This window comes from Uloborus diversus, chromosome 5, assembly GCF_026930045.1.
Source record: "Uloborus diversus isolate 005 chromosome 5, Udiv.v.3.1, whole genome shotgun sequence".
NCBI classification, from domain to species: Eukaryota; Metazoa; Arthropoda; class Arachnida; order Araneae; family Uloboridae; genus Uloborus; species Uloborus diversus.
Window position 1 is genome coordinate 15,326,112 of NC_072735.1, and position 13,215 is coordinate 15,339,326.

The 13,215-nt window shown below is 33.3% G+C and overlaps 1 protein-coding gene across 1 annotated transcript in view; it reads left to right on the plus strand.

Moving 5' to 3' along the window:
• LOC129222455 (RRP12-like protein) overlaps positions 1–13,215 on the plus strand; it is a 181,859-nt gene that overhangs the window by 148,953 nt on the left and 19,691 nt on the right. The window contains exons 18-21 of the mRNA XM_054856970.1: positions 107–198; positions 3,425–3,568; positions 5,869–6,038; positions 9,847–9,951. Of these exons, the coding sequence (XP_054712945.1) occupies positions 107–198; positions 3,425–3,568; positions 5,869–6,038; positions 9,847–9,951 (511 nt within the window). The remainder of the gene's footprint in view (positions 1–106; positions 199–3,424; positions 3,569–5,868; positions 6,039–9,846; positions 9,952–13,215) is intronic.

The following is a 13,215-nucleotide window of genomic DNA, read 5'->3' on the forward strand; positions in this document are numbered from 1 at the left end:
GCAGTCATTTATGCAAAAAATTAAAAATGTATTCATTTCATGGCAATTAATTTCAACAGCTTGTTTTTTGAGGCAATAATTGAGCAATGCATCATTTTCTTCTCAGGTACAAAGCGTGACCAACATTTCGGAAGAAAATCAGAGGCAGCTGAGATTCAAGGCGAAGGAACTCTTCACTCGTCTGGTCCGGAAGTTCGGGTAATTATCTTCCTCCTTTCTGAGTGTTTATTTAAGTAGTTATTTCAAAAGCTTTTCCCTATTAGAGCTCCCGGTTGCCCCCATATTACCCTAAAATTCCGTTTTAAAGTTTCAATCCCATGTTTCGAAATCTTATCCTTTTCCCCTGATGTCTTTCAAAATTTTTGTTTCATTTAATTAAATTCTCGTTAAATTATAAGTTTTGAAATAAATGAGGATATGACAGTTGGAGTTTGAAAGCATCAGTGGGTTTGAGGAATTCACTCAGCATAGTTTCATGTTCCAGGCAAGAATTATTTTAATTGAAAAATATGATTTCAGTATTTCAATTGGTTAAAATTGTTGCGTTATAAATTACCAACAAAGCCGTCAATTACTTACGACTACCAATCAATCAGCGCATACCTACTTTTAACCTTTAAAAGTTCAGATAAAGGTCATTTTTTTGGTCCCCATCTCTTTTAGAATTTAGTCGAGACAAACTAAAAATCTGTTGGATGGTCTGTCTTCTATACCAAATATGATGTTCTTTTATTTACCTTATTTCCATTGTTTTTTAATAATTAAAATACTTTTATAAATTAAAGTGTAGCAGAGTACATAAAACACACCCCCAGCTCAGTCATTCCATCCAAGGACTGCAGTTTTGTGCTTATTAGCACTCATTAGCGCGGAATAAGTGCTAATTCTATATTAGCTACCAGTTTGTTTGGCACTCTTGGCTTCCTTAAGAGGTTTTCCACCTCCAGCTCAGTCACTTCCTATGCCGGGCTGACGAGTGCTTATAAGCACGAAACTGCAGTCCTACAGGGTTTGCACGGGTCATGGAAATCCTGGAAAGTCATGGGAAAAAAATAAAGACAAATTTCAGACCTGGAAAAGTCATGGAAAATTAATATTTTCATTAAAAGTCATGGAAATTTATTTTAAGTCATGAAAAAATGTTTTGAGAGGTAAGAAAGTAACAATGTCTAACAGAGCACTAGAAATATTGAGTGATTTAGTAATATTGCATATAAATTGAACAATTTCAGAAGCAAATCCGAGTTTTGGAATCCAATTTCATCCGCTTCTGTAATAGCTGCTCGCCTTTTTTTGTAATGTGATTGTATTACTTGGGCGTCGCTATTTTTGAATTAACCATCATTTTCAGCACTTATGCTTTGTATTCTGTATAGTAGTGGACTTGCATATATTCTTGATTTTGTCACTCTCCTTCAAAAAGTGTAATTCAATTGCATCCAAGTTTGTTTCCACTACTTGTTAAAAAATTCATTATTAAATTTACCATAGTTTATCTTAATATGTTGAAGGCTTTAGAAAACAAAGACCTTAGTCAGGCAATAGGACATAGAAATAGGGGAATGCTAATCCTCTAAAACAGTGGTGCCCAACATACAGCTCGCAAAACTGATCCCTGTGGCCAGCTGAAATATCTGGTTTAGAAAAATGAATTTACTGAAAAACGTGGCTTTACTTTAATGAATGGATATAGTATATTGTTCAGTTACATTGAGTGAGTAGATGCACTATTGACACCAAAGGGCAATGTTTTTATGAAGTAAATTTATTGTTGGTAACTTAGTAATGACTCATTCAATTTTTGTCCCATTCATTACTGTTTTGCCCCATTTATTAAATATTTGTTAGACATTTAAACATCAGTGTATTGCATTTTAACTTTACTTGAATTGATATAATGAAGACAAATAAGAATAATTTTATTAGTTTCTGCAGTGCACTGATATTTTTTCAGCCACTCGTAAGTGCCCTCCAATGAGGTAGTGGCAATCACATAAAAGTTTTTCGAAAGCTCATTTCCAAAAATTGGCAAGTTTGGCATTTAATTGTACTATTCTCTTCGTGTAACAAGGTCATGAACATTTTTATGATGTCATGAAAAAGTCTTGGAAAAGTAATGGAAATTTTTTTATCCAAATTGAGTATGAACCCTGGTCCTAGGCTGGAATGACTGAGCTGGCGGTGTATCGCATGTATTTCTGGGCCTTAGCCCTGGCTATACTGCCGTGCTAAGCACAGATGTGGTATCTGCACATTTTATCAAAATTGAGTTATTGTCACCAGGTGGTCGTTATTAATTTAATTTACCTAAATGTCAAGTTTTTTGGCGATTTGTGAACGCGAAATATTAAAAAAAGCTTTCAGAAAAAGGTCGTAACTGCATAGTTTGCGGAGTTTGCTGAGGCAATTTGAACGTAAGTGACAAATACTAAGCCTTTAAAGTGGTATCTGCGCAGTTACCACTTTTTTCCTTAGTATTTTTTGTAGATACGACTTTTATATCTTAGTAAAGCAGCATATTTAAAAATGTAGCAGTTTATTGTAACACAGAATATTAAAATTAGTCTGCCGTTGAACAGTTGATACAGGTTGATAATAAAAACTAATACAACTTTGCATAATTGTTAAAGTAAATATTCAGCTTGTTCTATTTAAATGTTTATTTAAAATGTAAATTCTAAAATGAAATAAATGCATGTAAAATATTCATATTTAATTCTTTCACGAAAAAAAAAAAAAAACGCATTTCATTCCACGGCCAGTAATATTTTTATTTAAGTATCGTCTGCTGTCAAAATTATCTTCATTCTCGGTAAAAATGAATCTAGAAAATAAAACATTATAAAAAACACATTCTTTGAATATAAGAAACAGAAAATTGTTATGGATTACAGTTTTAACTGTCCGGAATTTAAAAAATGGTATCTTTCAGAAGGTAGATTCTGTTAGATTTGTATTTAAAAAATAAAGCGAAACAGCCAAGTCCAAAGAAAGCAGATGTTTTCAGTATTATTTAATGATACATTGAGCACGTTTTACTAAGCTACTTTTGTCGTATCTGTGCAGATACCCCTAAAAATGCCTAGTCATTGTCACTTACGGTGAAAATAGCTTAGTATATGAAAAGGTTTTGAAAAGAAAATGTGTCGTAACTGCATTTATTAATTTTAAATTAACATTTTTACAGAAATACTCTCTTACGGTCTTTAGATAAGTTATTTACGAAACAACTACCGCAAGTTGAGCATTTAATTAAGTCATAAATCAAAGAAATGAGTTGTAAAACTTTAATCGTCAATTTCTCATTTTGAGCTCTACTGCAGATACCACATCTGTGCTTAGCACGGCAGTATAGGGCGGTAACGTACCGAAAATAGCAATGTAGTTGGGAAAAACATGAGTGACAATGTGCTTCATTTGGCAGGTACGAGATGATCTACAAGATGGTCCCCGACAGCCACAAGAAACAAGTCTCCAACATTCGGAAGCTGGAAGCCAGGAAGCACAAGAAGAGGGAAGACGATGACGATGAAGAAGAAGGCGTGAGGAAATCCAAGAAGGCAGACACGTGAGTCGGAAAATTTTTGCAGCACTCAAGGCAATCTGTTAGCATTGAAAACGTTATCTTGTGTAGAAGAGGGGGGGGGGGGGGGCTTACACATGTGGCCCTTTTTTTTTTACATATACAAAAAAATGACCTTTTTCATTTATTCAGGGGTCGAAGTAGTCCTATATATCCTATATTTCCTATATTTTCAAGAAAAGCATCAAAATCGTCCTATATTTCCTATATTTTTGAAAAATGTCTTATTTTTCCTATATTCCCGTTTTTTGTTGTTGTTGAACCAGGAGGACATTAATTCTACAAATTTTGGTGCATGGTGCACTAAAGGAAAAGATGATTTTACCGCTTTTTGCCATTTTTGCAACGGTTCAGTGCCCATAAGCAATTGTGGATTTTCGCAATGGAGGCAGCATGCTAAAACATTCAAGCATAAAGAAGACTCTGAAAAACGTCAAGAGGATCCCTCTCAAGCCCTGTTTGTTCTTAATACAAGGTGTTAAAGGGTTCAGTTTAGATACAAAACCAAAGAACAGTGGAATTAGTACTTGGGTCATGAGTGAGGAAGAAATAATAAAAATTTTCTTTGTTCAAATTTTGTTTTATTATTTCATCTATAAGTACACTGTTTTTTTTTTTTTTCCAAAAATTATTCTTTCAACTACAGGAAAGTCATTTCAGATGTAAGGAATAATTTTATTTGAGGTTTTTTTAAAGCAAAATCATTGATAAGAATAAATAAATAATATATGATATGTATTATTTCTTTTTTCATAGCAAAATTATTCATATAATGTGTCCTATATTTTTTGCGGAAAATGTCCTATATGTGACAAGTCGGTCACTTCTACCCCTGTTTATTTTTTCAATTTGTTTTACTGTTTAGAAGTGTAGTGAGAAATGTGGTTTTCCCTATGTTGACACTGTACCGACCGAGGAACACCTTTTACAGAATTTATTCATCAGAAGTAAAAATAGAAATCTCAATTTAATTTCCAAATTTCAGATCCCGCAGAATTTGCATAATACAGCTCCTATACGGTCTTAAGAAATCCCTACTTATATTTTAAAAAACCCTTCCACAGTCGAACCTTTGTAGCTAAATTTATTCGTGTAAACTCTCCCTTATTTTCATCTTAAAATGTTGGCGGCTGTGCCTTGTTTTTATGTCCAACTGAAGCTTTAGAGAAGTATGTCATTGGCTTTTCGCTCAATAAAATAAACACCCTTATTTAACGATTGTCAAAGGACTCGAAAAAAGTTATCCTCAGGGCCCAATACAGGCTGATTTTGCTACCGTTTTTCGGTACCTTCACAAAAATCTTGTTTTGAAATCGGTACTTTCACAAAAATCAAGTAATAAAATCAGGTAGCTTCACAAAAACATCGAAAATGTCACAAAAATTTGCATTTCAAAATATAAAACTTGTTTCTCTGTTTAAAACAAAATTTACTCATAAAGTAAAATTCTTAGCAGGTTTATATAACAGTCGCTTAAATAGCAACCTTTTTGTAGTATTTTAACTCATTTTTAGCTGTTTCTCGCCAAAGTGTATTTATGCAATATTGTCTCAATCTTTTAACATGTTTTGGGGAACCGTTTTTCTCATAATTTCCAATATTGTACTCAGTACATAGCCCATTAAGCTGAAATTAGGATGGTATTTTTGGTACTTCTTAGGTTTTTAGCTCCCCCCCCCCCCCCCCAAAAAAAAAAAACGAAACCTGTTAAAAATAATACTAGATGACATTTACACTTTTTGAACTAAAATTTCACTTGTTCTACTTCTCTTTTACAAAAATTAGGATGCCTCTAAAATTTCACAAAAACAATGCTGATAAAAAAGAACATTCACAAAAATAGAATGATGCAATACTTTCACAAAAATAGGTAGCAATATAAAAATCTTGGCTTGGCCCCTGATCCTGAGCCCTGCCACAGTGGCCCCTCCCGTGTTTCTAGGTATAAGGATCGATATTTACAGTAATATGAGGCGAAGGACTCTATAATTAAAGAAGGCATTCAAATAGTATCAAATAATGAAAAGTCAGAAAGTTCCATTGAGCTCTGTTAGATATTTTTCCGAATTAATGGAAAACCAAGTATGCGAGGGGCTACACAGGCCCTTCAATCTTTCTAGTGTTAAATTCTGGAAATCATTAAATCGGGTGTCCTGAAATCAAAGTTGTGCTGTGTATCTTAAACAGCAAAAAAAAAAATCAACTTATTTTGGTTTTCATCCAGCCACATGTATGGATCTCTAAACCGAGATTCAAGTTCAATTTTTAACCGGCTTCTTTCTCAGGTTCGAAGACATCCTGGCCGACTCCGACGATGAACTTTTGGACGAGGAAGAGGCCCCGAAGAGAAAGAAAACGAAGCATCCCAAGAGAAGAGACAACCCCATGATAGAAGAGTGCGGTGAAGATGACATCGTGGACTTTATGGATCCTGCTGTGAACAAGAGGCTGCTCAGTAAGTTGGAATGGGTTTTTTTTTTTTTTGCTTCCAGTATGTGTGTGATCTGAAACTTTTAGTTAAAGTTGGATTCAAATAAAACGAAGAACTCCAACAAAAATAATTTATAGTTGTTTCAGTGTGACCCAAAACATCCATAGATGAATCAGTCATAAATTAAGATATTTCCTCCTCGTGTTCACCATGGCTACCAAATGAACATAAAAGTAAAACCCCTTGCTAGAATATCTCCCCTCCAATCCCATTATAAATAGAACCGAAACTAGAAAGAGCCGCTTCAAAATGATCCCTTCTCACTTGCGAGCACATGTTTAAATTTTCTTTCACGAAATCCAATAAATCACAGACACTTGACAGACCCCATTCTGACGTCAGACGGACGGAGAAATACTAATGCAGGAGAGCAGTCAATTGAACGGAACATGGATAAGTAACGCCATCTAATAGTAAACATTTTGTTCCAAATCCAGAATGCAATGTAGCGTCGTTAGGCCCGCTGCGTACTACTTACAGTAACTGTCAGGAGGAAAAACTAATTAAAGTTTTTAGTGGACCTCACAAATGTGTCTTGGTTGAGTCAAATTAGGAAGCATATTTAAGTAAATCATTAACATTTATTAGTACTATAAAAATACAGCATGTTAGCAAAAGCTTCTTAAAAATAAAGTATTCATGTAGAATCCCAATCCAGCAATAAAAGTATTGCAGCGAACAAGAACAAGAAAATCAAACAATTATACCACAGATGCTCCTAAAAAATTCATCTTGATAATGAAAAAGTCCAGTAATCTTCAACCGTCTTCCGCCAGGTGATTCCAATCGAAGTCTTGAAGTAAGTTGAAATGGTTTTTTTTTTTTTTTGCTTCCATCAGAATGAACATGATTTCATCATCAGCAGGGTTGGCAAAAACCCGGGTTTTTTTAAAAAAGCCCATGGACCCAGGGTTTTTTGGGTTTTTTTAAATAAAACCCAAAAAAAAACCCAACTAAAGTTGGGTTTTTTTAAAAGAAATGTGGGTTTTTTTGTCTTTTTTTAGGGAAAATGTGAGGTACTTGTAGTATATTGTAGCATAAGTATACGGACATGCAAAAATTATCTTTGGGTAAAATGCTGGAAAACTAGTTAAAATTCAGAGTTTTCTGAAAGAAAAGTATAAAAGACAAAAAAACCCCAAGAATGTTAAAGTTTCAGATTTTTTTAATTTTCATTATTACCAATATTTAAGGCAAAGTTACTTCTCGAGTGATAAAATATATTGTTCGTTTTTTAATTACTACATTTTTTTTTTTTTTTTTTTGCATTTTACTTTATAGTATTTCATTTCGTTGTGCAAAACTACTGTAGAACCTCAATTAGTTTAAATCCCTTTTTACTGAATTCCAGTTTAATCAAGACATTTCTTTGAATTTTATGTTGCCTGTTTTTCTATTTCTGTGTACAGGGTAAGAAATATTAAACTTTTTTGTAAAATAATGAAAATACTGTACCTGTTCTGTTTTCTGTAGACTGTTTGAAAAATCTGTTTATTTCTAAAAAAAATTACCTTGTGTTTATTCGAGATTTGTGACGAGTTGGTTTGCAGAAAATAATTTACGTGAAAGCCTTTTAGCTAGATTAGTTTCCTCTGTACAATCTACAAATATTGAGAAAATCAGACGTGACAGGACTCGGTCAAGATAATTTGAGTTATTTATTGACCAGTTAAAGAAAAAAGTTAAATGCATTTATTTAAAATCTTTGAAGTATATTTTTAATGCCGTTAAGAGTTAAGAAATACTATTAAAGCTCAAAATTCATTTTTTGTGTTCATTGTCTGTGGTGAAGAACAAATAAAAAAGAAGTTTAAATTGTGAAAGTATTTAAATTAATTAATTTTTTTAAAAACTTCTCGCAAAATTTTAAAAAACCCAAAAGTGGGCTAAATAATGGGTTTTTTTAAATGGGTTTTTTCAAAAAAACCCATTGGGTCCAATTCGGCCAACCCTGATCATCAGCAGGATGATAAAGCCCAGGGCTGGTAGCCCAGTACAGCAGCTTATACAGGAGGTCTTTGTTGTGGAAGCAGGGGAAAGAGAGATCGATGGACAGATGGGTCCACCGCTTAAATACCACCTCGATGATGTCCCACACAATTTACATATTCTTTCTTAAAAGTTCGATGAAATCCTCCAAAGAAACTCAAAAATATTATTGGCAGCACTTCATTTCGTTGAAACCGTTACTTTGACGAAAAAGATTCTTTTCACTGTGAGTTTTAACTGAACCGTCAATCGTGCACCGTGCGGTTTGTTTACATTTTTTTACTACGCATGCACGAATGAACGAAAGTTTTGGGACTGCATTTAATTAGTGCAGCGTCAAGATACAAATACAAAGACAAATACAAATGTGACGACCAGCAACAGGCTCTGGGCCCAGCTAGGCTGGTCCTAGTCAATTAATTAGACCCCAATGAAGATCAATGGCCCTCTCAAAGCTATCCACCCCCTTGCTCATTACCGTCTCTTCCGGTAAGCTATTCCAAGTGCCCACGACCCTGCTAAAGTAGTAGTTTTTCCTGATTTCCAAGTTAGCCTGAGATTTAAATAGCTTAAAACAATGACCCCTCGTCCTGCTTTCCCCGCAAAAATTTAATCCATTTACATCTTTCATATTGATAAATTTAAATAACTGAATCATGTCCCCTCTGACTCTCCCTTGCTCCAGCCTATACATGTTAAGCCTATTAAGTCTGGTATCATAATCTAAATCTGAGAGTCCCCTTACTAATTTAGTTACCCTTCTTTGAACCCTTTCCAATACAAAAATATCTTTCTTCAGATAAGGCGACCAAAACTGAACAGCGTACTCCAAATGAGGTCTTACTAAACTCCTATATAAAGGCAGAAGAACTTTCTTAGATTTGTTTGAAATAGATCTATTGATAAACCCAAGCATTCTGTTGGCTTTGTTACTAGCAATACTGCACTGTTGACTAAACATGAAGTCCTGATTTATTAAGATACCCAGATCCATAACATTTTCTGCCTGATTTATGACTGAACCCTGTAAATGATATCTCATACGCTTATTTCCATGACCTAAGTGTAGCACTTGACATTTCCCTACATTAACTGCCATACCCCATTTATGGAGAGTCCCCTCACATAAAAATAGGTAAGTATTATTAATATGATTTCCCTAGCACCGGAAAGTCAAGAAAAATAAATAAAAATGTCTGATATTTTGACAGAAATGCATGGATGCGTTTTTCGTCTCTGAAGAACCACCTAGCGCTGACGCAAAGACACATCGTTCTTCCTGAACGGGTTAAAGCCAAATACCTTTGTGCTTGAAAACCTGTCTACTTTCAGTATTGCAAGGAACCCCTTTTCCAATGCAAATGAAGTGAGCTTTTGGATCAAGAGACATTCGACAAAAGCTAATTGCTTCTATCCCGAAAGTATTGTTCCTTGTAACCCCGAAATCTGTGTATGCAGTAATCTGCAATTTTTTTGCAATTATAAGTTGTTATATCTGATTTTTATATATTTTTCTGATTGATATATCTCTTGATATATGTTTTTGCGTACAGTGTGGAAATTCTAAGTGCAGTAATTTTGCATTTTCATGCATTTCTGAATGGTATGTAAGAAAAAAGCTAAACTGTTAAGCGTTTTTTGAAAATTCTCCTGAATGCTTCTTTGATAAGTTGTGTGAAATAAAGTGTTTCTTCCAAAACTGAACTGAATGTATGTCACCATTTGTACTGTTGTGTTTAAGAGTTATATATTTCAAGTAATAATTCACAATTTTGTTTTTCAGCGAAACGACCACACAAGCCTTCGGAAACAAAGAAGGGCTCGGAGGCTTTCCCGATCTCCGAAGATGGACGCCTCATCATTAAAGATGAGGACGAAAAACCAAAAAGTAAGTCCTGTATCCTTAATTGATGCCATTGTTCTAAGTCTACTAATGACTGACTGAAAAAACTAGATATTGTCGCTTCAGAACAACAGTAAGGCAGCTAATCCGAAGAATAATAGTAAGATATTCCACTGTTGCTCTGAAGGCGAAGATACGGTCATCATAAAAAGAGAGCGTCCATGACCAAAACTTATATTATTCATACTTGCCAACTCTTATGTTTTTAAAGGGAGACTCCCGTTGTTTGCTTTTTTTTACGTCAATCATCAAAAAGTTTCACTTTTTTCTCAATAGCCCTTTTCTTGTCTGCCTATGTCAGGGAACAAGAATTTTTCCAACTAATAACTCATTTAGTAAAGATTAATTTTTTGAAAGCTTTCCACATTGCATGTTCAACGAAGCACTTGCTTTGTCGAAAATTGCAGCAGATTTCAATCCTTTTGCATCTTGGAAATATTTCAATTATTTTGAAAGTTTGAAGTTAATTTTACACGTGCTTTCCTATACCTACTTATTTAATATTTTATTTTCATTATACATTGATTTTTTTCCCGGATTTTAGTAGTTAAATTTTTGTAGCTACTTTTTTGGTAGGGACTTGAGAAGGTACGAAACTTTAAGCAAATTCACTCCTTATTATTTAGTTTTTCCTTTGCTGTATATTTTTCTTGCTTCTACCAATTAGCTTACATCTGCAAAAGATCCCCATTTCTCTTTAAATTTAGTATTCATGTTATTTAAAAGCATAATTTAATAATTCTGTTGTGAAGATATGTGCGCTGGAGAATCACTTACCTACCTCTATGGAATCTCCTGTTTTTTTTTTTTTTTTTTTTCCCTTTGAAGTTTGGCATGTATGTATTATTTTTCAAATTTTAATATTAATGTAACAGAGAACAAAACATACCTTTTTATTCATTGAATAGCATTAAGAGTTGTTAAATTAGTTATGACTATTTGTGCCCATAACTAAAATATTGACTTTTAATTTACTAGTTATGCGCACATTAGATTAAACATTTCTTAAATATTTATGTAAGGGAAAAATATGTACCTGTATGATGGGGGAAAAAAAGCTAAGAAGTGAGTAGGTACTAATAAAACAGTAACCTGTTGAAAAATAGCTTGCAAAGAAAATGCGCTATTGGTGACTGAGAAGCATTAATGTAATCATGGGTGCCACTCTAAAAATTGGCCAGGACTGAAAAGCGCGTGGCTCCATTTCACGACACCAAAATGTTAGCGCTTAGTTTCTTTGATGTTTTAGACATATATAATGCTAATTTTTGAGGCTGTAACTATATGGTAAAACCAAATTGTAAGATTAAGTAAAAATTAAAACCTAAATAAAAAAAATAACATATCATTGGCCGATATTTTTAGGAGGTAAAAGCAGAAAAAGAACTTAATAGTAAAATACAATAAAAAACTTACTATTTGCTACTGCAGAAAAAAAGCTTCAGATTTTATAGTTCATGTTACATAAATAGTTCATATTTCATACAAAAAATAGTAATTAAAAAAAAATCAGGTATGAGATTCTTGGCTATAAGATGCATTGTGATAAAAACTTTGATAAAATTTTCCAGATTAAAATAAGAATGGTTGAAATCAACAGATTGAGTGACTTGTTTAATTATTTTTTGGGGAAAAAAAACAGCCTATCTTTTTAACTTTAGCAGATGGGCGAGTTTTTTGTCCTCAGAAGAATAAGACCTTTTTTGAGAGTGAGAAATTCAAAAGTAAAGATTTGTTTCATCTATAAAAACCATTTTGTACATTGGAAAAAAAAATCCGATGGCCGAAACTTTTGAAAAGACGGAATTCCGTCCCTTGGACGGAAGTGTGGCAGCTATGAAAGTAATAAATCTCACTGTGGAAAAACTTCTGTTTTGTAAAAATGTGATAGGAGTATAAAGAGTCTATAGAATCCGCAGATGCTTTTCCGAAAATATCGATTACAAACTTGAAACTGTTATGACAAGATAGATAAGCCTGCCCCATTAGTCTTTGGCCAACTAGCCATTCACCCTATCTCGTTAAAAAAATTGTAAATAATAAAATCATTTCCCTTTTCATACTATTATTACTGACATACTCATTTTTGGTTATTAAAGCATATACATATGTTATTTAGTGTATGCAGGGATGAGATTGCGGCTTTTGCCGGAATTTTTCCTCCACTTTTTGCCATTTTCAGGCCTTATTATGCTCTTATTTTTCTTAAAAATCTGAAAAGATTCCGATTTTTCTAAATTTTTTGTACCCATTTTCTTATTCTTTCTGTTTTTTCCCCTCGAATCTTCATCCTCCACGATCTCTGCAAAAAAAAAGTATGATGGGGGAACATACCAACGACGTCAAACTCAAACATCAAAAATTGTCTTATTTGAGATTTCAATCTTTTTGCATCCTGCAAATATTTCAATCATTTTTAATGATGGAAGGTTTTTTATCATATGCTACCTTATATCTTCTTGTCTTGTTCATTATTTCAATAATATTTTTGTTTCTAAAAATATTATTGAAAAGTATTATTCTAAAATTTATTTTTGAAAAAAATGCAAAAGTCTATCAAAAAATTGATTTGACTCCCACAGTCTCAGATTTTAATGGAACTTGGCAGGGTTCCTTTTTTTATGTATTTAATGATGGAAGTGTTTTTTATCATTTGCTACCTTATATCTTCTTGTTTTGTTCATTATTTCAATAATATTTTTTTCTAAAAATATTATTGAAAAATATCATTCTAAAATTTATTTTCGAAAAAGTGCAAAAGTCTATCAAAAAACTGATTCGACTCCCACAGTCTGGGATTTTAATGGAACTTGGCAGGGTTCCTTTTTTTATGTATTTAAGAAAGCGTTACAAAATATTTATGTTGCATCACATATGGCTTAGACATTACAGCCTGTTAGAGTTTTTCTGGAATTCATGATTAAATGAGGCAACTGCAAGTTCTTCTTATAATCCTGAAATAGTATTCTACGAAATTTTTTTGGATTGCCACCTTTTTGCTATCTGACCATCTCATCCCTGTGTATGGTGATTCCTCAGATTCATCACCATATCACAATGCGTTAAAATATACTACCGCACTGTTAGTATATTTTAACGAAAAGCAAATGCCCATCTTCTTGTATAACTTTTTCAGTAAAAAGTGAAGCATCTCTTTGTCCTGTCCGGCACAATTGAAAGATAGAATGTTTCATGTCTGCAAGCATAATTTTGTGATTTGTCAGAATGGTAAAATGAGGATGTCTGTGA